The following is a 24,732-nucleotide window of genomic DNA, read 5'->3' as shown; positions in this document are numbered from 1 at the left end:
CGATACAAGGCCCACCAGGGCAGCACAGAACATCACCAGAGCCGTACGGTCGAGACAGAAGCCCACCAGGGCGGCGCAGAAGACCACCACAGCTGTGCGGTCGAGACAGAAGCCCACCAGGGCGGCGCAGAAGACCACTACATCTGTGCGGTCGAGATCGAAGCCCACCAGAGCAGCGCAGAAGACCACCACATTTGTGCGGTCGAGACAGAAGCCCACCAGGGCGGTGCCGAAGACCACCACAGTGGGATCGATGACACAGGATTGCAAGTCTGGTTAGGAACAGAGAACATGAACAGATTAAGGGTGGCCTCCGTGGCAACGACAGGATAAGTAGAGCACTCAGAGAGTTCGGCTGAGAGGTGACGAGACTCTGGAAGTTCCGCATAGATGAGGAGAGGCTCTGGTAGTTCAGCAGAGACGTGGAGAGGCTCTGGTAGTTCAGCAGATATGTGGAGAGACTCTGGTAGTTCAGCAGAGACATGGAGAGGCTCTGGTAGTTCAGCAGAGACGTGGAGAGGCTCTGGTAGTTTAGCAGAGATGTCAAGAGATTCTGGTAGATCCGTGGTGTTTAGACTGGAAGATCAATGGTGACTTGACTCTGCTCATGAAGATCATTGGTGACTTGACTCTGCTCATGAAGATCATTGGTGACTTGACTCTGCTCATGAAGATTATTGGTGACCTGACTTTGCTCATGAAGATCATTGGTGACCTGACTTTGCTCATGAAGATCAATGGTGACCTGCCTTTGCCCATGAAGATAGTTGGTGACTTGACATTGCCCATGAAGAACACTGGGGACTTTACTTTGCCCAAGAAGAACACTGGTGACTTGCCTTTGCCCATGAAGATCATTGGTGACTTGCCCTTGCCCATGAAGATCAATGGTGACTTGCCTTTGCTCATGAAGATATTAGGTGACTTGACTTTGCCCATGAAGAACACTGGTGACTTGACTTTGCCCATGAAGAACACTGGTGACTTGACCCGACTCTGGAGTGTAAACGGTGACCTGACCCAACTCTGGAGTGTAAATGGTGACCTGACCCAACTCTGGAGTGTAAACGGTGATCTGACCCGACTCTGGAGGGTCAACAGGAACCTGACCCGACTCTTTGAAGGTCTACGGGAACCTGACTCAACTCTGGAGGGTCCACGTAAACCTGACTCGAGTCTGGAGGGTCAACTGGAACCTGACTCTACTCTGGAGGGTCAACTGTGGCTGTCATCTTGTGCAGAGGCGCTGAACAGGCGACCATCTTGTGCTGTGGCGCTGGGCCGGCGGCGACCTTGCGCTGTGGCGCTGATCAAACATATCCTACCAGCAAACATACAATAATTTTCATCGTTCTCTCCACTCTCTGAAGCAGAAGTCTCTAAACTCATCCTTTCCAGTCACCCTACTACTTTTCCGCTTGATCCTATTCCATCTCATCTCCTTCTAGCCATTTCTCCTGCCATTGTACCTGCACTAACTCACATTGTAAACACATCCCTTCACTCTAGTTTTTTTCCCTCAATATTTAAAAAGGCTTGTATGCCTTTGTATTCTGCTCCTCTGATCCACTCTGCAGTCCACCACACTTGAGGAAAGAAGTATACTTGCCTTACGTTCTTGTGTTTCTTGTTTGGAGCTCCTTAATCTCCTCATTAAAGTACTGTGTTTAATTCACCTATGAGTTTTCTTTTCTGTATATGACAGTAGATCTATTAGTTTGCATTTACTCTGTAAGTCTTAATGAACAATTCTATATTGACACAAAGTTTCAGTTTTTTTCCCCGTTCATTGCTTATCACACTCAATCAACAAAGTTTCTGATTTAATCCACAACTTAAATAAGGTTGTCAATCCAGAAACTTTGCAAAATTTTGCAAAATTCAGTTTGCAGTATATTATGTATAAAAAGCAAGCAAAGAGCATTCCAATTGAAGCTCAGAGCTCCTTATAATCAATTAAGCAGACAATACTGCATGACTTATTTATATCATTTTTATAATGAAAGAATTCCCAAACTTGTTTAGCTAAACTCAATGAGCTTCCTTTAAACTAATTCCAGTGTTTTCAGCAATGTTGAGTGGATTCAGACCAACTTAAAAACCAACTTAAACTAATTAGACTCTCTATTTCTAGGCTTCCCTTTCCTCTGTTCTTTGTCAGATTATTGCCGAATGCTACGTACCTGTTACCGGCTTTCTTACCTCTGTCCTGTCCTGTCCGGTCTGATACGTGTACCTGACTAACTGCATTGTTACCTCACCTCTGCTCTGTCCATCCTCCAGCTACGGGTTTTCCCATTGCCGTCCTGACCGTGTATTTCTGTTGCATTACTGCTGAGATACTTTCTGTTCCCTTTGGACTGAGACTATCTTCTGTTGGATTTAATACCGAGAAACTTTCTGTTGGATTATCCCGCCTAAACGGCCACCTGTGTTCCTTTCCTGAACTGAGTCTCACCATTAAACTTTGTCAAATTGCCTTCTGCTTTTGGGTCCTCTCTCTTTATCTGTGACACTACTATGCTGAACACTTCAAAAACATGTTGTAAATAGAAACCTGTGATGCTCTTCACAGAGCGCTTGTACAAAAATGCACAGAAGGATTAACATGCTATTGATATTCACAATATTCTCTTAATTTATATCGCCAGCAATTATTGTGTAGAGTTAGTGTTATCTGTTTGATCCAATTTGTTCCACTGTTGTCACATTTGTCAGTTTATCATCAGTTTTAGTAACACTGCCACATAGCAGTGAACTTTGGAACAGCAGCATATCAAGTACCAAATTTTCAAAATCATGATTTTTTTTACCGTTTGAAAAATAATAAGTACTGGTGTTTTTACTGTAAATCATGAAACGTTGCCCCCATCTCACATGCTTGGCCTCTTCAGTGACACTGTTGGAAATTTCACTCTTCAGTTTTCAGCAGTGCAGCGGCAGAGATTTAACTTGACCACAGTGCATCTGCTGCTTAAAATAAGTATTTAAAATAAAAAATATATTATTCTTTCTAAAATATAATAAATCATCTCTATCATGGGCGTAGAATATATACACTTTTTTCGATCAAGTGTTTTCACATAGAAGTTTTCAAGGGCCAGTGTGAATAAATCTAGAATAAAATTATAGGAAACAAGATAGTCTATCCATGACATTCATTTCATTCTTATCCAAAATGAGACAGTGTGAAGGATATAGAGTGCTAAACACTCATGCAGTGTATGTTTTATTCATAATTGAAGCCGAAGGTTGCTCTCATGCAAAAAAAAAAAAAGTAAAAAAATTTACTTATAGAAGGAATAACATGCACTGCCAGAAAATCACTTTCAGCTATTGCTGTAGCTAAGCTAAGTTTAATAAAAATAAACATTTTGACTGATAAAACATGAAAGACAGCATACACGATTGCAAAAATACGTTTATGTGTGTTTTTCAAGTCATCTCCAGGTAATAAATAAATTATGTATATAAGTAATGCAGTTCTAATTGACATATCATTTATTACAGCAGCCTATAGAAACTATAAAAAAATATTTTCTGCCTTATTCTGTGAAAAAAAAATGGAGTACATACACTAATCATAAAATTATATGAAAAAAAGTATTATGACATAAAAAAATTATTGGTTACTGTCCTGCACTGTATTATTTTATTTTTATCTATTACTTTTATTTGACCAAGAGATTTCTTAGCCAATTAAAAGTAATAGATAAAAATAAAATTAAATCTGTCAATTATACAAAATAATTAAATTACATGAATAAACTAGTGACATACCCCTTCAGGAACTCATGCTGTTTTGGAAGCGCTTAGGGAACGAGAATACCCACTCCGCATTAATTACAATTCCCTGTCTAGTGTGGGACACTACATTTCATTGTTTTCACTCTGTGGTCAGTCTCAACCTTTTTGTTAGAGGTTAGAGGCATTAATGCTGTGATTAAAGGAATAGCATCTGCTACAGATGCATCAGAGGAGCTGATCTCTTGTTCTCTATTAAGTCACAGTGGTGTGAAGTGAAAGTTGCGGGGAGCTCGTGGTCTGCGCTATGCTAGTGCAGGTCGCGGTTTCTGTTTGCGTCATCACAATATTTTGACCGTATTGTTTCGGTGATAAAAGTCTTTCGGCAAAAAAACAAAAATGCACTTTTGGGCCATTTTCGGCTGAAGATTTTCGGTGACTGAATATTCGGTGCATCCCTAATATTTTTTGATTATTGGTGATTCCATAGGTTCTCTCTCTCACGCATATGCATTGTTTAAAACACCAAATAGTTATGCCATGACAAGAACAAAGAGTCTCTCTCTTGCTCCAGCCATGCGCAATAACATGTATCGTCGATCTCATGGGCTGACGATATGACAATTTGAAAAATGACCGTATCGCCCAACACTAATTTACAAAGAGCTTCTAGGACCATTATCAAATCATAGGATGGGACTTTAGAGTGTGAAGCAGGCCTCAGCCTCAAGGCATCACAGAAGAAAATGTGTTACCAATGGGTTTATCCCCAATGACTGACTACTGTGGTATGGGCCGTGGTATGCAGCTATGGATGCCACGTACACCTTCAGGGTGAAGGGGCTAACCCTGTGGAAAACTGTTTCACAGAAAAGGTCTATTAACCCTTTAACTGTCACCCCGTCTCGTATACGGGATGCCTACATTTACTTCACTATATTACAATGAAATTTTATCTAATCTTGACAAACTATATATTGTTGGAAAGGTCTAAGACTCCCAAATACATATTTTACCAATGTTTTTTGTAAAAAATTATGTAGGAAAAGTAATAGATTAATTTATGTAAAAAGAGTGCACCCTCAAAAATCTACATTATAACAAGAGTTTTGACCTTTGTTAAAAAAAAGACTTCTTCGTTGCCTTTTTCTCTTTTTGGTCATTCCCTGCCGTTCATCTAATTCAGGCCACCAAACTAACTCCTCAAAGTACACCAGAAGTCAGTCTCAAGAGACAGATTCCCTTAATGGTTAAAGTAATGACTAAAAGTTTTCAAAAATGCAATGACTTTTCGTTGACTAAAAGTAGACTAAAACTATGAAAGACTCAAATGTGACTAAGACTATTAAGCAGTTTTTTCTCAAGATGAAGACTAATTGTTCTGTTGTCTTTTGTCGAATCTTGCCACTCGCGTCTGGTGTAGACATGGTGTGATTTTTTTTTTTTTTTTTTTTTTTATGGGTTATGTTATAGCCCTGCTTTGTTTTTAATGTTTTTATGAAATATCTGTATTAACTGCATGATCATATCATCGTATTATTTTACTCTCTTGTGAACCACAAAGTGAAGCTTGGCGAGCCACATGAGGCTCGTGAGCCAAGCAATGAGTAGCACTGGTTAAATCTCTTTATGATTGTGAAGTTCCTGCTTATCTGGGCTTATTATATCCTGCATAGAGAGACTGAAGAGTGTCATTGTTCTCTACAGGTTGATTAATTGTGGCATCACATATAAAGTTTGTGCTGCTCTGGCTTCAGCTTTGAGATCAAACCTCTCACACCTAAGACATCTCAATTTGTCTGAAAATAAACTACAAGACAAAGGAGTGGATCTGCTATGTGATGGGCTGAGGGATCCTCACTGTAAACTCGAAACACTGTGGTAAGATTGCCTAAATGTGTCAGAATCCTCCTCAATTTTCCTCTTATGGTGAATACTCAAAAAAAAAAAAAAAAAAAATACTCAAAAAAGTGTCCTATCAAATAACTAAAGGGGATGTTGTCTTAATCTTCATTAGATTCTTCCCAAAGTATCTGACATAATTATATTGATTCTTGTCCAAGGCATGAACATGATTTGATGATTGGAATATTTCATATCACAACTGCTTTCATATCACACAGGCATGATACAGAAAAATAAAATACTTTACTAAATACTACTTACTTTTTATGATATTAACACCCTCACACTCATGCAGAAACATATCCGCACCTTAGACTGGGTCCGTTAATCATCTCTCATTTGATTGTTAAGTTTCTTCTTATCTGAGCTGTATATGCTGAGAGTGAAGAGTATTATTGTTCTCTACAGGCTGATGGATTGTAGTGTTACAGATAAAGGTTGTGCTGTTCTGGCTTCAGCTCTGAGATCAAACCCCTCTCACCTACAAAAACTGGATCTGACTAGAAACTTTCTTGGAAAGTCACAAATGAAGTTGCTCTCTGCTCTGAAGGATGATACGGATTATGAACTGAAGACACTTCTGTGAGTAGTGATGATTAAAATTCTCATGATTTAATTGGTTGGTATTCATTGCTATTGATCAGTTTTGTAAAGAAGATCATGTCCGAGTTTTACAGGGATAGTTTATCCAAACATGAATATTATGTCAATAATAACCCTCATGTTTTCCAGACCTGCTTGATTATGATTTTAAGACCTGACCTGATTTCTGTCCTTCTAAAACATAAATGCTTTAAAAAGTCCATCCAGCATAATCCATATTAATTATACTGGATCTTAAGAGACATGAGCACTTAAAATAAGGAACAGATGTATGCTTTTGTTTACATGTAAATATACATAGAGTTTTTTAGTGAACTATCCTTTTATTCATCTTGTGCAAAAAAAAAAGAAAAAAAAACATCATAATCATATAATAATAATTTTATTATTATTATTATTAACCAAGAGTGTAGTTATTCCCATATGTCCCTTAAAATTATGTATTTGGAGATGATTACACATCTCTTTTTTTTTTCCATTTTCTGACAGTTTGTTTTAAATTTGTTTCACTTTCTGTGTTTTACTTACAGGTTTTAGACGTTAGTGTTACTTTCTCTGGATCATCACATCACATTTAATAAAGACAACTCCATAGTGATCATAACACACAGATGTTAAACGGGTCAGATGTGTAAAACAAGGAAACAGTTTCTTCTTTTCTCTACATTTACATTTCATATTATAAAATTATCTTCTGTTTAATCCATAATCCAATACATTTCAGATCAACAACAAAAAAAAGAAAATTAAAATTAAATCTGTGTATGTTAGAAATCTAAATATGATGGTTTACTTTATTGGCCTATTGGACATTGTTGCATTAATAGATGATATATATGATATTTTCACTTAATAATGCAATGTGTTGCCTCCTTTGTCACATTACATTTGTTGCTCTTAGGGATTCAAATGAGAAAATCCTATTTACCTTTCTAGTTTATACTTGTATTTTCTTCTATTGATAGAAGTGTTGCAATTAATTCATTTTAAATGTATTAGCTTATATTTATATTTAAAACTTTATAGCTTTTTATGTTTGAATAATACAATTTGCTGTGCTACCCCTTGTCCTTTGCCGTGCTGTTAATTTTTCATGACCTGTGTTTTTGTTTTGTTTTGTTTTGTTTTGTTTTGTTTTTATTTTAACATAAGTTTTGTGTTAAATAAATTGATGTTTAGTTTTGATATCTCAGATCTGAGCAATTGTTCTTCTAGACTTCTACAAGATAATTTCTCCAAGACATTGCAACATTTCTCAATTTTACAGACCTGTAGAAAGCTTTTTTTAAATGAGAAGAAATAAATAAACACCAATTTCCCATTAGAGACCTCCTACACAGTGGCGTACGGGACAAGATTTTGGCCAGATGTTTTAAACAAAAAAAAAAGTTTACTGCATGGATAAAAAAACGCTACCTGTATTAAAGTGTTTTGAGAGGAAAAAAATATATGTTGCATTTTATAATTACATTCAAAAACAATGTAGCCTAAAATACAGGAAAATATAAACATTATGAACACAGGCTATTTTATAAACTTCCCTCCACAACAAACCATCTATATTTAACAGTATTTAGTCTATATAAACGTCAAGCCAAAAACAAATTAATTTAAAGGGAAACATCTAGTTTATGTACGTAACCCTCGTTCCTTAAAGGAGGGAACGGAAACCTTATGTAAGAATTGACTGACGAATGGGGGTCTCGCCTGAGAGCCCAATCATCTTCGAGTGGTAACAAAATGAGACAATGGTACATTGATAACCTTGGTCTGCGGAATTTGCATCCCGAGGTCCAACACCGCTGTCTGTGGGTATATAAGGTGCAGTGCGAGCAACTCGCATTCAAGTCTTCCAGGCTGCAGAAAAGTCAGATTGTGCAGAGGACTCAACTGGTTCCTGTGGTCTTGTCCCGGTGGTCTTCTGAGACAAGGTCTTTACAGGGGATCTGTATCTGGGGCTCATCTTGTTGTCCTGGTCTCTGCTGTCTTTCAGGGATGTAGAGGTCCTATCTAGGTGCTGATCTACCATCTGGGCAAGATACATGGTAACGAACAGCTATGCTTTGAGCTAGCAAGATAAGATTGGACTACTGAATAAACATTGTGGTCTTATGCATGTGATGCATGAAAGTGACAGCTAATAAAACTAACAAATCATCGAAATGAACATCTGTTCATCAAGTTTGTATGTGTAACGGCTCTTTGCTGAAATATATCTGAAGCTATGAACTATCATTGTCTTGCAGAGTAATTTGGTAAATGCTACAAATTAACAAAAGATTACATGCAGATAATTTATTTATATTTATAATAGTTATTTAATGACATATTATAGCATTATACACTTTAGATTACAGAACAAGCATTGTTTGCACTGTTACTGTCATGATTCTGCCCTCGTGTCCTTGATTTTTCCTAGTCTTGAGGCAGGATCATGACAGACCCATGTTTTGTGTACAAGCGCATGGCCTTGTCTTTGGGCCATGTGCTTGTGTTGTCTCGTTCCCTTGCCCCGCCCCCCTTGTTAACCTAGTCGTGTCTTGATTGTCCTATCTGTAACACCTGTCGTGTCTTGATTAGTACCCCTATTTAGATCTCCTAGTGTGCTCTGTCTTGCGTCGGTTCATTGTACCTGTGATTGTTCCACTCTGTGATTGTTCCTTAAGAAGTGTTTGTATTACCGTGAGTGTTTGTTTATAGTTAGTATTTAGAGTCCTTGTTTATCTTGTCAGTCCAGTCCTGTTTTAGTTATTTAGTCTTTACCTTGCTCCGTGTTTTCCCCCTCGTGGGTTTTTGTTTCCCCTTTTTGTAATAAACCCTTTGTTTGAGAATCCCTGTCTGCACCTGAGTTCCTCCCTTACCAAGATCCTGACAGAATGAACCGACCACCAAGGAACTCAGCAGACAGGAGGCAATGCTGGATGGCATCAGCCAGCCAGCGAGATTGTTTTGAGGGCTCTCGCCTTGTGGTGTTCCGGGGGACCAGGGGAGGTCGTTCCGGAGCGAGCGGGCGAGAGGAGGAGCCCCAGAGGTCCCCACCTACCCAGCTGCCGGCGATCCCGGAGGGTCGTGTCCTGGCCGTGGCAACCCTGGGGGGTCAGGCAAGCCCCTCCCAGAGTCCTGAGGTGCCCTCCTCAGCCAGCAGTCTCCCCATGAAACGAGGGAGACGGTTTTCATGGGAGTCAACTTCTGAGTCCTCGGCGTCCGAGACTGCCCTGCCCGAGACCAAACTCCCCCAACCCGCCTCTGACCCAGCTGTGGCCTCTGCACCGCGCCCAAGGAGGAAGAGGAGGAAGAGGGGGCCTGCCGGTCCTGTGACCCTGTCTCCTCCCGTGCCAGCAGCGGAGAGCGCTGGCGTGCCCGTGCCAGCAGCGGAGAGCGCTGGCGTGCCCGTGCCAGCAGCGGAGAGCGCTGGCGTGCCCGTGCCAGCAGCGGAGAGCGCTGGCGGGCCCGTGCCAGCAGCGGAGAGCGGTGAGCGTGCCCGTGCCAGCAGCGGTGAGCGTGCCCGTGCCAGCAGCGGTGAGCGTGCCCGTGCCAGCAGCGGTGAGCGCTGGCGTGCCCGTGCCAGCAGCGGTGAGCGCTGGCGTGCCCGTGCCAGCAGCGGTGAGCGCTGGCGTGCCCGAGCCAGCAGCGGTGAGCGCTGGCGTGCCCGAGCCGGCAAAGAAGAGGGCAGTATGCAAGTCGGCAGTCGTGAGAGCGCAGGAGAGTGCCGCGGCCGACTCTGCAGCAAAGACTTTAGTTCAGTGTATCTCATCTCGTAAGGAGATGCCAATTGTCTTAGCGGCTAAAGCCTTTTCTGATTATTTGTCTAGTCTTGTCCGTATCTTAGAAGTCCCCGTCAGTCCTGTCTTGTCCTCAGACCCTGTCCCCAGAAATCCCGAGTGTCCTGATGTCGTCTCCCCGTGTCCCGTAGATGTCGTCTCCCCGTGTCCCGTGAGTGTTGCCCCGTGTCCTGCTGATGAAGTCATGTATCCTGTTGATGTGGCCCCGTGTCCCGTAGATGTCCCGTGTCCTGTTGTCCCCCCGTGTCCAGTAGATGTTGCCCCGTGTCCCGTAGATGTCCCGTGTCCAGTAGATGTTGTCGTCCCGTGTCCAGTAGATGTTGTCCCCCCGTGTCCAGCTGTCGTCTCCCCGCGTCCCGTAAGTCTTGCCCCGCGTCCCGTAAGTGTTGCCCCGCGTCCCTTGTCTGCTCCTGTCATGTCCCCTGTCAGTTGTCCCGAGACCCCTCCCCGCCCCTCACCACCCAGACCTGCCCGTACCCCCCGTCGTCAGCCTTCGTCCTGTCCTCCTAAGATTCCTACCCCTCCCACCCGCCCTGGTCTGTCCCCCATGAACTTTGTGGTCCCGCCCCCTCCCCTTCCCTGTTTGTTTTTTTTGATTTGTCACCCTAACCCTGCCGTTGTGTACTCGTGTTTGCCTTTGTTGTTATTTGTCATGTCTTGTTGGTTTGTGTCTGTGTCCCAGTCTGTCATGTCAGTCATGTCCCGTGTTTGATGTTCCCTTGAGGAGCGTCTGGAAGCCGCTCCTTAAGGGAGGGGTTCTGTCATGATTCTGCCCTCGTGTCCTTGATTTTTCCTAGTCTTGAGGCAGGATCATGACAGACCCATGTTTTGTGTACAAGCGCATGGCCTTGTCTTTGGGCCATGTGCTTGTGTTGTCTCGTTCCCTTGCCCCGCCCCCCTTGTTAACCTAGTCGTGTCTTGATTGTCCTATCTGTAACACCTGTCGTGTCTTGATTAGTACCCCTATTTAGATCTCCTAGTGTGCTCTGTCTTGCGTCGGTTCATTGTACCTGTGATTGTGATTGTTCCACTCTGTGATTGTTCCTTAAGAAGTGTTTGTATTACCGTGAGTGTTTGTTTATAGTTAGTATTTAGAGTCCTTGTTTATCTTGTCAGTCCAGTCCTGTTTTAGTTATTTAGTCTTTACCTTGCTCCGTGTTTTCCCCCTCGTGGGTTTTTGTTTCCCCTTTTTGTAATAAACCCTTTGTTTGAGAATCCCTGTCTGCACCTGAGTTCCTCCCTTACCAAGATCCTGACAGTTACTGCATGGCTTTGACCAACATGTTGCTAGTGTTCTGTCACTCTTGCATGCGTCAATTATTATTATTTTTTTTTTCAAGTCATTATTATTTAGTCATAATTACAAGAAAATAAGTCATTATGAGAAAATAATTCATTATTTCTAGAAAATCCGGCAGTATTCGAGAAGGTTTCTTATTATTAAGAAAACTGAGTAATTATTACGAGAAAATAAGTAATTATTATGAAGAACTAAGTCATTATTACAAGAAAATAAGTCATTAATTCGAGAAAATAAGTCAATATTTCAAGAAAGTTTCTCATTGTGAGAAAAACAAATCATTATTTTTTGGAAAATAAGTCATTATTACGAGAAAATAAATCATTATTTCGAGAAAGTTTCTCATTGCGAGAAAATAAGTCATTATGAGAAAATAAGTTGTTATTAAGAGAAAATAAGTCATTATTTAGAGAAAATAAGTCATTAGTTCAAGAATGTTTCTCACTACTTTGAGAAAATAAGTCATTATTTTGAGCATGAGTGCCCACTTCTGGCAGAACCCTTGAGCTGAATTGGAACGTCCTTAAGCCCTCAATCATTTAGAATTTATTTTGGAGTTGGTTTATTGTTAACATTATTATGAATATGTTTGGTGCAGCATGCTATATGTATATAGTTCTGCTTGGGGTGTTATAAATGTAAACATAGAGAGAGAGAGAGAGAGAGAGAGAGAGAGAAAGAGAAAGAGAGAGAGAGATTTAACTAAAAACAATAATTCATATAGGAGTTGAACTCAGGTCGACTCACCATATGAACAGATAAGGTAATCACTTTCCTTGCCGCAAACTAAGCAATAAAATCTTGGATGCAATATCCTTTTCAGTTGACCAAAGTGCAAACCCACATAGTCTATCCTGCTACATGGAGGTTCGCAAATAGTTTTTAATTAGTTTCAGTTTCGAAAAGCTTTGCTCGCTCGATTCCATTTACTGTGATAGTCAGTAGGATCCTGAGTGCAATTTCACAGTTGGGAAAGGTTCCTTCAGTCCTTTTCAGAAAATGAAGTGTAGTTTATTTTTTCCCTTTGGAATTATCTGTTGAAGTATTCTCAAGTCCTAGAACAAATCCTCTGTGTTTATATCCTGGGTTTGTGGCATGGCTTCCAGCCGGATGGAATCATTGCTGACTTGCAACTTACTGATTCTTTTGCCACTTTCTTTGGTGATGGGAAGCATGATTGTTATACGTTCTTCATAGATCTGTAGCCAACAGTTGTTGGCAAGACTTAACTCCATTCAGGACACCGCCAATAATTATGTTTGTGGTCACAAGAGATTGTACAATTTGTCATCGACTGGATGAGTCAAAACCGTTAAATGACCCATACAGTCTTTTTCCGGATTTCTAGTCATATTCAATTTCTCCTGATTCCAATTTAAAAGACATTAAAAATATATTTTATTTTCATTAGCCAAAAACGGATTTGCTGAAAACAAAAAACACTGACGGTGATGGTAATTGGCGTTAACGTGAGTCCCATTCACTGTGATGTGGGAGTGGCAAGCTGGCAGAGGATTCTGCTTTGTCTTAAGCCTTCCTCGAACAGTTATGTTCACGATTTGTGATTTACTTAACACATACTGACAATGTGTATGAAGGGGCTGTATTCACAGCCCCTTCATACACATTCGGATGAGGTCGCCATGATTTTGCCAAGTAAGACATGATCCTGACCTGGATCAACATCTTTTGTTGATCCTGGATCAACATTATTATTAAAAATATAGATTTAACCCAATCCCACAATTCCCTTGGAAATGTAAGGTTAAATATATGATAGTTGCATATGTACTGTGGCTGTATAGACATTTATTCAGATGTGTTTAGTGTTTTGGGGGCCAGTCCTGGGGGTTGCATGGTTTGCAAGGTGCCTAAACACGCTGCTTCATTTATGGAAATACATATGAATATGACACTCAACACAACTTATTAATATTGTATTCATTATTCTCTCATATAAGCCAAAAGGAAATGCTGACAGGTTTGTTTTCTGCATTGTGCACACTGCCTTCTGTATGTGCAGCTTTCTCAGCAAAAGCAAAGATCACCCCCTGTCAGGATAAAAGGTTGAACGTTTTGTCTTATCTTCACATGTTCTGGCTGAAAATAAAAAGAGCAGTGGAAATTCGATTCCAGAAGCAATTATACACTTCAGTAAAACACCTTTCATGATGAATGAGATTTATACTGATCAAAACCACAACTGAATAGCATTCCATTGCAATATGGACAAAAATACCAATTAATTAAAATACATAAAGCATTTGACAACTAGTTGCAATTGTCTTTGTGTGTCATAATTGCAGAAGCTCAAATTTTATTGACAAGTCAATGAGTTCAAGTCTACAACTTGTGTTACTTTTTTAATTACAGGACACTATGCATGCTATACAGTGTAAAGCGTTTTTTTTTATATATATATATATATTTTCTTAGAAAATATAAATATATATATATATATATGCTCTGTAGTCTAAATGTATATTTCTTATCTTTGACATACATTTGTAAAAAGCTCAACTGTTTATAGTGTTCAGAAGCAATTGAGTAACTTGAGGGCCAAAACACTAACTTAAGTTCAAATTCTTTCTGCTGTATTTGTAAAAAACAAGACCATCTCAAAGAAACACATACTGACATGTCCATCAGAACAGAGATAACAATGTGCACATGTTCACTGTGACAATGTACAATATTTACTGTGACAGTAAACAGTTCTGTAACATCTCGAATACCTGTTCATAAATAAATGGATATTCAAGACCCCAGATAGTCTTCAGCAAATATTTTCATGTGCAACAACTCAATTTGCTCCTCATACCCTTTTCGTTATAGTCTTCCAAATACAATATCGGTGACTCACTTTGGGAGCGTTTTTGAATGATAGATGGCAGCACCATATCGAAGAGTGTCTCAAACATAACATCTACATTAAATCCAGTCTTAGCACTTGTCTCGAAGCACATCTTTTCTGCTGGTGGGCTGGTGCCCTCTAGTGCCTTATAGTGAATTATGCGGTTGTACAGTGCTGTGGCATCATCCAGACTCACCTGCTTGTGCAAGGGAAAGTCTGGAGTTGTGGGAAAGGATGGAAGGGGAAGCACGCTACCCTCTTCTGCTCTGACTTCCTCTAGGGTCATAACATGGGCTTTAGGGTCAGTGAGGTCTGCTTTGTTGCCCACAATGGCAAATATGCTGTCGTTATTGGCTGAGTCAGAGAGAGGGAGGAAGCGATCTTCAAGCTCTACAAAGCTCTGCCAGTTTGTGACATCATACGTGAGAATGATCGCTGCAGCACCACGACAATACATGGAGCCAAGACCATGGAACTGTTCACGACCTGATGAAATAAGAAGCACAGAAATGTAGAAATATTTAAAAAATGCCATAATTTCGCAAGTTTGAACTTTTTTGATCAAAGTCTCCTCTGCTCAACAAGGCTGAAATTATTTGGTCAAAAATAAAATAAAAACAAGAATATAGAAAAATTATTTATAATTTAAAATAACTGTTTTCTTTATTATTATTATTATTATTATTATTATTATTATTATTATTATTTATGTAATTTATTCATTTGATGCAAAGCTGAATTTCAGCTACCATTGCTTTAGTCTTTAATGTCCTCCAGAAATATTCTAATATGCTGATTTGCTGCATCACATTTTTGTGAGAATATATATATATATATATATATATATATATATATATATATATATATATATTATTCATTGTTATTTAGTAATCTTGTACTCCAATGACCTGTCAACTTGAGAACTGTTGTGACAGCATCACGAGTCAGTAAAAAAAAAAAAAAAAAAACAGATCAGTTCAATTTGTGAATATGTTACGTTCCTATTTGTGTGACATGCAAAACAATCAAATATATATATATATATATATATATATATATATATATATATATAAATGACTGCGTATCTTTCACCCAACATACGAGTAGGTAAATAATGGTAACATTTTCATGTTTGGGTAACCTATTTCTTTAATGAAGTAAGAACACTGAGGTCAGTCTATTCATTTAGCATACTAAGATTTAAATCAAATAATGTTCCCTTTTCAACCCCATCTCAAGGTCATGATTTCTTCTGAACATGTTTATAAGAGTCAGTGGAATTTTTTGAGGGAGTGCACATTCAGCTGTGAAATTTCTGTTCCTCACATGGCTTAAGCTTCAGAAGACCGATCACTTTTATTCTATGCAAAAGAGCAATGTGAAAATTTAATATGATTGTAATATTAAGGCTTAATTTTTGTGTTTCACAGAACAAAGAAAACCATTTTTTTCTTGTGTAAATTATGATAAAACTATATATCATTTTTGAAAGTTTCATAGTAACAATATATTTGTTACATTTGGCAGAAGCTTTTATTCAAAGCAACTAAAAGTGCATTCAGGCTATAAATTCTTTTATTTGTTTATCAGTATGTGCATTCTCTGGGAACTTTTGCGTTACTAGTGCAATGCTCTTCAGTTGAGCCACAGGAACACTATATACTCTATTGATATAGTTATTTTTGTTATACTTTATTTTATTTTTGTTATCAAAAATAAGAATAAAGAAGCAAATTCCAAACAATATGACTAATTGAACAAAGAGACAGATAAAAAAAAAATGTAAATACATTTTTAATACGTTTTTCAACCATGTAGTAATACATGGGGTTTAAGAGGGGTTCTGGTGGGGGGTGGGGTACATCTAATAAAAACTCTAATAAATACATTCTGTACAATTATTCCATTTGAAGTGGTGGAAGAGATTACTCCATCTATATAAATAAAATAGCTAAATACCAACAATTTTTCATATTATTGTATGCTTTCAATTAAACTTAATTTAATAACAATTAAAAATACACCTAAATTTAATGACCATTTTAAAATTAATTTTAGTTTCAAAGAAAGAAGTTGTTTGTTTTCCTTATGAGCTAAAATGAGATGTGTGTTCAATGTGCAATATGTGATAAGCTCAAAAATCAGTGCGCTACAGCAACAGCTGACAATCCAGCCAGTGTCTAAACAGCGGCAGTTCTGACATGAAGTAAAGTCATTACTATCAGCTACAATTACGTGTTCCCCTTAACGACTTGTTTAGATAAAAGCTAGAATGGCTAAATATAATTTTGCTTTAATTTTTTACGTCTTTTTAAAACAAGTTTAAAAGTTTGAGGCAACATTTGACACATTTGGATCTGTTGCTTGAATCCAGACATTGTGCACGAATGCTTCCTATCAATGACTGCTAAAATTCCTGGTCAAAATTTCCACATTATTGCTGAAGCTACCAAGATTGCAAAATCCTGCAAAGAATAAATAGACAACTGCAGTCACTGAGGCACTATGTCAAGAGTAATCCTTTCCTTTCCTTCTTTCACTTACTGCTTTTGAAACGAAAAAGAAAAAAAAGGGGGGAGGTGGGTTCAAGTCTTGATGTTGAAATCACTTGATTTCAAAATAACGTGGATAACTCATGCACCAATCTAAATATCACGTTCTAAAAATCACGAACTATATTACGAAATTATATATATATATATATATATATATATATTATATATATATATATATATATATATATATATATATATATATATATATATATATATATATATATATATATATATATATATATATATGAAACCGTAAATGTTTATAGCGATTAATATTTATCAATATTGGTAGTCTCTCTAGAAACAATTGCTTTAAACTTTTCCATAAGCACTTTTAACTGCTTGTTTCTGCATCTTATGCCTCTCCGTTGTTGTATTAGCCTAAACTACCAAATTGCAACATTTGAACAGACATCCATCAATCTCACCCGCTGTATCCCAGATAGAGATGTTGTAGGGACCCCACTGCTTCAAGAAGAACGCTCCGCCGATTGTGCTTGAAGTGTCCTTAAAGCTTCTCTCTGTGTACCTGTGTAGCAGGGACGTTTTCCCTACATTCATGTCTCCTAAGATTACGATTTTAATATCGGGCTTTCTCATCTTCCCAGGAGCAGGCATGGGTTTAAGGTTCAAGACTCAGTGATGAAACAAATATCTCAAAATAATAGACTTCCCACTCCGCAATTCATATAAAACGTGCGCCGTCCAAGTTCCTTTGGAAGTAGTTAGTTTTGGCTCGTATTGAAAAAACACTTTAAGGAGCAGATCAGCAGGTCTTCTTGGTTATTTCGGTGGGTTGAAATGGACTTGTTCGTGGCTAAACATGGACATAACGCCGGTCCTTTTAAAAAGAAATCAGTGTTCTGCTCGACACTTAAAGTTCACTTCTAGCAATGACGAAAACGGGAAACTCGAGACCAATGGCACAATGCAAAAAAGTCCCGATTTAAAATGCATATGTCGTCAAAAAAAATGCATCTTATGTGTTGTTCCCATCCTATTTATTTTTTTATTTATGAATATTACATTACAACAATGTCTACTTACCAGTCTTTCTATCTTTCTTTATACTGACATTTTATTTTATTTATACTTTATTTTTATCCTTCCCCATTTAAAGAGGAAATGTACGACCAAGGTCTTTGGGTAGTCTCTTCATAATGTCTTCAAATATCAAAGGACAAGTCTTCCCAGAAACACCATAAAACGCTGTGAAAATGTCAATGACGATCCTTGAGTTCAGTCATTTCTGTATCAGAGTGATTGAGAAATGTCCTTAAGCTTGTCCTAATGTCCTTTACTGAGACAAATATTAACAAAAATGAATTTAATTATAGGTTAAACTAAGAACAGAGTTGTTTCATTAAGAATTACAATCATTATCATCAGAAGCAAGATGTGGTTATGATTACTGGTGGTGTTACATCAGTTAAACTGAATTCTTTGAAGAGAAGAAAAACTTGAAAAAAATAGTCACCACTGAGATGCTACAAACACCTTTTGTTCTATTAGATTAAGTTTGGACCAGATTCAGTAAGTTGTTCATTCTTCCTTGTCTCTCTTCCTCCTGTTATTTCCCATGTGGATTTTGTGCCACTATCCTGAAACTAAAACCAAAAATTAGCAACGGAAACCACAGTGAGCCTTGCAATGTGCTTTCTTAGAAGGTCTTATAAGAGGAAAATGTGCATTATGTGGGTAGATAAATATAGTTTGGTGACTTAAGACATGAAAACTCAGGAACTCTTATTACTTTTTAATTATGCCTTTGAGTTTTTAATAATACCATTTTTTTTACAGTGTACCGTGCTTAAATAATAACCATGACTTTTATTTTACCTTACCTTAATGTGGACTCCAAGGGGTGCTAGATTATTCCTTTCGGCATCACAGGCCTTCAGCAAAGGCACTCTGTCTGGCTGTAGATGCCTTTTCTGAATTTCAGAGTCAGTCTGGGGATTTTGTGAAGCTTAATCTTCCACAGAAAGAGCAAATTTACGAACCTTACTTCGAAAATCCACCAACTCCTCTACCACATTATTTAAAACTCCAGAGGAATCATGGACTTCCTAAGGAACACAGTTTTTGCAGTGATTTATTTTATGAAGAAAAATGATGCCAAATGGCTACAAGGAAGACATTTTTTTGGTCATTGCCTGTTTGAAATTAACACATATTACAGAATACTCAACAATAAAAACCGCAAATTTCCAAACTCCAAACTATCTCCTCAGTTTAATAGATGAATTATTTTTTCTACCCTTCTGAAGTACCCAGATTTGAAATCGGGTGAACTGTGACATCACGATTGTCCTTTGACATCCTCATATGTAATCAAGTAGTGTTCTGAACAACTAAATCACAAAATCCATATTGCTGCTAAAAGGATAGTTCACCAAAAAATGAAAATTGGCCAAATGATTTTCTCAACCTCAGGGCACCCTAGGCGTACCTGACATTCCTCTTTCAGACAAACACAATTGCAGTTAAATTTAAAATTGTCCTGGCTCTTCCAAGCTGTATCATGGCAGTGAGTAAGTCAAGCCTACGTAAAACGCTTGATTGCCTTGTAGTGAATGCCTAGTGAACGCGCCTGCTTGAGCTGGAGATTAGTCTTACACTAACATATTGTTTACCATATCGGATGTGCTACATGCATGTGCACTGATCAATGTGTGTGATTAAAAACTTATTTTTAAAGGGGAGGTCTAATGAAGTGAAAAGTGAAGTGAGTTGTGGCCAAGTATGGTGTCCCATATTTAGAATCAATAAGTCCAAGAGGGTCTGGCTGCAGACTTGCAATTTCAGACATGCATTCTTAGATTTTGTTCTATTGTATTAACGTATTTTCCGGACTATAAGTCGCACTTTTTTCATAGTTTGGCTGGTCCTACAACTTATAGTCAGGTGCGACTTATTTATCTAAATTAATTTGACATGAACCGAGAGAAATTAACCAAGAGAAATTAACCAATAGAAAACATTACCATCTCCAGCCGCGAGAGGGCGCTCTATGTCTTCAGTGTAGACTACAGGAGCACTGATCAGCACAGAAGACATAGAGCGCCCTTTCGCGGCTGGAGACGGTAATGTTTTCTCTTAATAAAATAAATGCGACTTATAGTCCAGTGCGACTTATATATGTTTTTTTCCTCATCATGACGTATTTTTGGGCTGATGCGACTTATACTCAGGTGCGACTTATAGTACGAAAAATACGTTAATTACTTTTTGATTGAATCTCTCAACATTTTACAACAGTAGCCAGGTGGTGAAAACAAAAAAAGAAATAAAATTCAAGTCACTTGCACTCTCCACTACCTGCAACATTCCTTGCAAATTGACACAAATCGTGTGTGTTGCCAATGGAGAAGACACTGTGGTACTTAAATAATTAAAACTATTTTAGTACTATGATGTATAGGGTCCTGCAAGAAAAAGACAAGAAAAGCAAATCTGCATTATCTTATCAATAATAGCCTTAAAAATATCGCTGATATCTGACCATATCTTCTACCTAAGCCCCACCTCCACCACACCACACCCCGCCCCACCACAACAACTTTGCCAGCATGCAACGTTTGGTCTTAATTATTGCCACAAAGTTTAGTTTTACTTTTCTTAGTTTATGCTTAAATTAACAGAAAACATTAGCTAAATTTGTGTTAAGAAATGTTCTTAAAAAACTATTTGAAGTTGGACATTCTCGGGGCAGTGACTTTACAGGTGCTTCTCAATAAATTAGAATGTTGAGGAAAATTTCCATATTTCAGTAATTCAACTCAAACTGTAAAACTCATGTATTAGATAAATTCAGTGCACACAGACTAAAACAATTTAAGTCTTTGGTTCTTTTAATTGTGATGATTTTGGCTCACATTTAACAAAAACCCACAAATTCACGATCTCAACAATTTAGAATATGATGACATGCCAATCAGCTAATCAACTCAAAACACCTGCAAAGGATTCCTGAGCCTTCAAAATGGTTTCTGACAATCGTTGACACCCTTCACAAGGAGTCACAAAAATTAATTGCCAATAAGCTAGCTGTTCACAGAGTGCTGTATCCATTCATTAAAAGACAGTTGAGTGGAACGAAAAAGTGTGGAAGAAAAAGATGCACAACCAACTGAGAGAACCACAGCCTTATGAGGATTGTCAAGCAAAATCAATTTAAGAATTTGAGTGAACTTTACAAGGAATGGACTGAGACTAGGGTTAAGGCATCATGAGCCACCACACACAGATGTGTCACGGAATTTGGCTACAGTAGTCGTATTCCTCTTGTTAAGCCACTCCTGTACCACAGACAATGTCAGAGGCATCTTACCTGGGCTAAGGAGAAGAAGAAATGGACTGTTGCCATTGGTCCAAAGTCCTTTTTTTCAGATGAGAGCAAGTTTTGTATTTAATTTGGAAACCAAGGTCCTAGAGTCTGGATGAAGGGTGGAGAAGCTCATAGCCCAAGTTAATTTAAGTCCAGTGTTAAGTTTCCACAGTCTGTGATGATTTGGGGTGCAATGTCATCTGCTGGTGTTGGTCCATTGTGTTTTTTGAAAACCAAAGTCACTGCAACCGTTTACCAAGAAATCTTTGAGCACTTCTATTTTAATATTATAAACAAATATAAACTATTTGTTTATGAAGTATTATAATTTGTTGAGATAGGGAATTTGTGGGTTTTTGTTAAATGTGAGCTAAAATCATTACAATTAAAAGAACCAAGACTTAAACTTCAGTCTGTGTGCATTGAATTTATTTAGTACGAGTTTCACAACTTGAGTTGAATTACTGAAATGAGTTTTTCCTCGACATTCTAATTTATTGAAATTGACCTGTAAGAATGAAAAAAATGCATGTTGATGTCATACAGTAATTTCTTAAATAAAATATGCCTATTTCCCAACGTTTATCTTTCTTTTTCACATGTATCACATTACTAAAATCATGCAGGGATTAGTTTTTTTTTTTTCGTCTTTCCCCATGGAATAACACCAGGAGCTTGACTGTTTTTGGAGAGAAGCGTAAAGATATATCAGACTTTTATAAATTTGACAAACTAAAGACTCTTCGGAAATATGAAGGATGCAATACTACTCTATAGGTACTCAAGATTAACATAAGATTGGCAGAAACTGTGTGTTATGTCCCCTTCAAAATCTGTTCAACATATAAAGTGATTGTGTCATTCCATAAGCCTTGACTCGATTCCATTACTTTTATGACTTATGTACTTTTTATAGAACATTTTGTTTGCATATACTTTCAATATGTGGGCAAAAATTATAAGACCATATCAAAATGAAAACATTAAATCTTGGTGCCATTTTTAAGTGCCCATTCATTTCCGACCCTGATGTATATTGTCACGGGGTGAAGAATCACTCGACAAAAGGTACGTGAAATCAAAAGCCCCGGAGGGTGGATTTATTGTCACAGTGATGCCTGGTGAAAGGTGCTGCTCCACTATCTGGTGGCCGGTGCTTCCCGTGTGCTCTTCTGTGCCAGTTAAGGTGAAAGTGGGTGTCCAAACGTGCTCCAAAGTGGCTGGGCTGTCGCTCACTCGCTGCTTTCTGCAAAGTGAAGAGAGAGGGATTAGGCCAGCATTGCATTCGGTTCAAGAACCTCTTCTGAGTGTAACATGTGCTCCTTTTAAATGTGCTGGATGATGGGGAGCAGCTGTGACCGATCAGCCGGTGACGAGGACGTGCAGGTGTTTTGCTTTGGTTTCCAGGGTGACGCTGATTCCTCTGGGAGTGCTCGTCACATCCAGCATACTTTCTCCGGCTGCCCCTTCCTGGTCAGGTCTGTCAGGGGGGTGGCTAAAGAGGAGAAGTTGGGGATAAAACAACAGTAATAACCCGCCAACCCCAAGAAGGCTCGTACCTGGGTCTTTGTCTCGGGCCTTGGTGCGGCGTGGATGGCCTCAATTTTCTTGTCTTGCGGCCGGATGAGTCCTCGGCCGACTTGGTAGCCCAGGTACTTGGCCTCAGAGAGGGCTAGGTGGCATTTGCGGGGGTTGGCGGTAAGTCCAGCCCGCCGGAGCTCCGAAAGCACCCTCCGCAGATGATCCAGATGTTCGTCTCACACCTCGGAGTGGACCACGACGTCATCCAGGTAGGCGGCCGCGTAAGCTTGGTGAGGCGGCAGGAGGATGTCCATCATCCGCTGGAATGTCGAAAGGCCCCGCAGATCCCAAAGAGCACGTAGGGGATCATGAGGTCCCAATCCCGCTTGTCCTCCGCCACCAAACGTCTGAGCATTTGCTTGAGGGTCTGGTTAAATCTCTCTACGAGGCCATCAGTTTGGGGGTGAAAAACAGTGGTCCTCAACTGCTTCACCCGCAGCAGCCGGCAGAGGTTCAGCCATTTGCCGGGACATGAAGGGGGTTCCCTGGTCAGTCAGGATCTCCGAGGGGAGGCCGACTCGGCTGGCCAGCAGAAACAGCTCCTGGGCGATGGACTTTGCGGTGGCCTTCGGCAGGGGGCCTGCTTCTGGGTACCGGGTGGCATAGTCGACGATGACCAGGATGTGTTCATGCCCATGGGCAGACTTCGGCAACGACCCCACTATGTCCATTCCAATCCGCTCAAAGGGCACCTCGATGATAGGCAGTGGGATAAGCGGGCTGGGGGGAGGAGTCCTGGGTGACGTGGCCTGACAGGTCGGGCAGGCTTGGCAAAACCGCTTTACCTCGGCGTCCAGGCCCGGCCAATGGAAGCGGTCGTGGATGCGTTGAGCAGTATTGGCTGCTGCGAGGTGTCCTGCCATGGGGTGGGAATGGGCCAGCTCTAGAATGGTCTCGGTCCATAGTAGTAACTTTTTCTCCTCCCCCCTACGCTGGGCGACACAATACAGCAGGCCATTCTCTACAAAAAAATGTGGGAGAGGGTGGGGCCGGGGGAGGATGTCCTCTCCATCCACGACTCGCACCTGGCTCCAACAGTGCTTGAGTCCGTCGTCCTCCCGCTGTTCTTTGGCGAAAGAGCCCCCTCCAGCGGCCTGTTGGTAGACATCATAAAACAGATTAGTAGATTGGGAGGGGGCCTCACCTTCTCTCCCACTGTTGGAGACGAGCAGTGCCGGTCGGCGGCGGGGTCCAGGCGACTGCCTCGGTCTTCGACGGTTCCCCTTGGGGCTGGCAGGCTGAGTAGCGGCGGACAGCAGCTTCTCGAAGCCGGGCCAATCCCTTCCAAGCAGTACGGACACCGGCAGGTGGGCGCGAGGTAGTGCGCGCAGGAGGCGATCGACCACCACTTGTTCCGCTACCTGTGTGGTGTGGGGTTTCCTTCCAACAGCCAGTGCTGGGCGATGCGGTTGAGTTCGGCTGCCTGGGCACGGGCTGGCACCCGGGGCTTGTATTCCCACTCGTGGAACTGCTGGGCAGCGCTTACAGGGGAGAGACCCAGCCTCGCCAGAATCTCTCGCTTAACTTCGACATAACTGTCGGCACTCATCAGGGGGAGCGAGAAGTAAGCCCTCTGCGCTTCACCGGTGAGGAGGGGTGCCAGTGCACGTGCCCACTCGTCCTCTGGCCATCCCTCTCGGTGGGCAGTGTTTTCGAAGACCTGAAGGAAGGCTTCCACTTCGTCATCGGCTGTCATCTTAGGTAACAGATGGGTGGCTTGTGCCCGAGGCTCAGGTAGCGTAACACGCTGGGCCGCGGCCGCCCGGACGGCGACGAGTTCATCCTCCGTCCTGCCCAGGCGAGTGGCGAGGTGTTCCGCTATTTGCTGCTGGCGGATGCTAACTTCAGCGAGGCGTTGTAAGACGTCCTCCATCGCGGGGACGTGCGTGCCACCTTCCGTGGTGCTGGTGACAGAAACAGGAAAAAAAGGAAAAAAATTAGGAGTTGGGGCGGTGATCTTGTCGGTGATTCCTCACTGTACTGCCCGCATTCTCCACCACTGTCACGGGGTGAAGAATCACTCGACAAAAGGTACGTGCAAAGTGAAGAGAGAGGGATTAGGCCAGCGTTGCATTCGG

At 40.3% G+C, this 24,732-nt stretch overlaps 2 protein-coding genes and 1 pseudogene across 2 annotated transcripts in view; 2 read left to right on the top strand and 1 right to left on the bottom strand.

Moving 5' to 3' along the window:
• LOC128015441 (NACHT, LRR and PYD domains-containing protein 3-like) overlaps positions 1-8,150 on the top strand; it is a 35,531-nt gene extending 27,381 nt beyond the window's left edge. The window contains exons 13-15 of the mRNA XM_052599272.1: positions 5,452-5,625; positions 6,058-6,231; positions 6,783-8,150. Of these exons, the coding sequence (XP_052455232.1) occupies positions 5,452-5,625; positions 6,058-6,231; positions 6,783-6,789 (355 nt within the window). The 3' untranslated portion in view covers positions 6,790-8,150. The remainder of the gene's footprint in view (positions 1-5,451; positions 5,626-6,057; positions 6,232-6,782) is intronic.
• A 5,465-nt stretch (positions 8,151-13,615) lies between these two features.
• LOC128015435 (ras-related protein Rab-20) lies at positions 13,616-17,638 on the bottom strand. The gene is made up of 2 exons (XM_052599260.1): positions 17,172-17,638; positions 13,616-14,674 (listed from the first exon to the last, which is right to left on the bottom strand). The coding sequence occupies exons 1-2, from the start codon at positions 17,359-17,361 to the stop codon at positions 14,124-14,126; spliced, it is 741 nt and encodes a 246-aa protein (XP_052455220.1). The 5' UTR covers positions 17,362-17,638; the 3' UTR covers positions 13,616-14,123.
• A 5,174-nt stretch (positions 17,639-22,812) lies between these two features.
• Positions 22,813-24,732, top strand: part of LOC128020733 (inhibitor of growth protein 1-like) — an 18,871-nt pseudogene continuing 16,951 nt past the window's right edge.

This window comes from Carassius gibelio, chromosome A1 (genome assembly GCF_023724105.1).
Source record: "Carassius gibelio isolate Cgi1373 ecotype wild population from Czech Republic chromosome A1, carGib1.2-hapl.c, whole genome shotgun sequence".
Taxonomy (NCBI): domain Eukaryota; kingdom Metazoa; phylum Chordata; class Actinopteri; order Cypriniformes; family Cyprinidae; genus Carassius; species Carassius gibelio.
The sequence above is the reverse complement of the archived record's forward strand: the minus strand, read 5'-3'. Positions and strand labels throughout refer to the sequence as shown.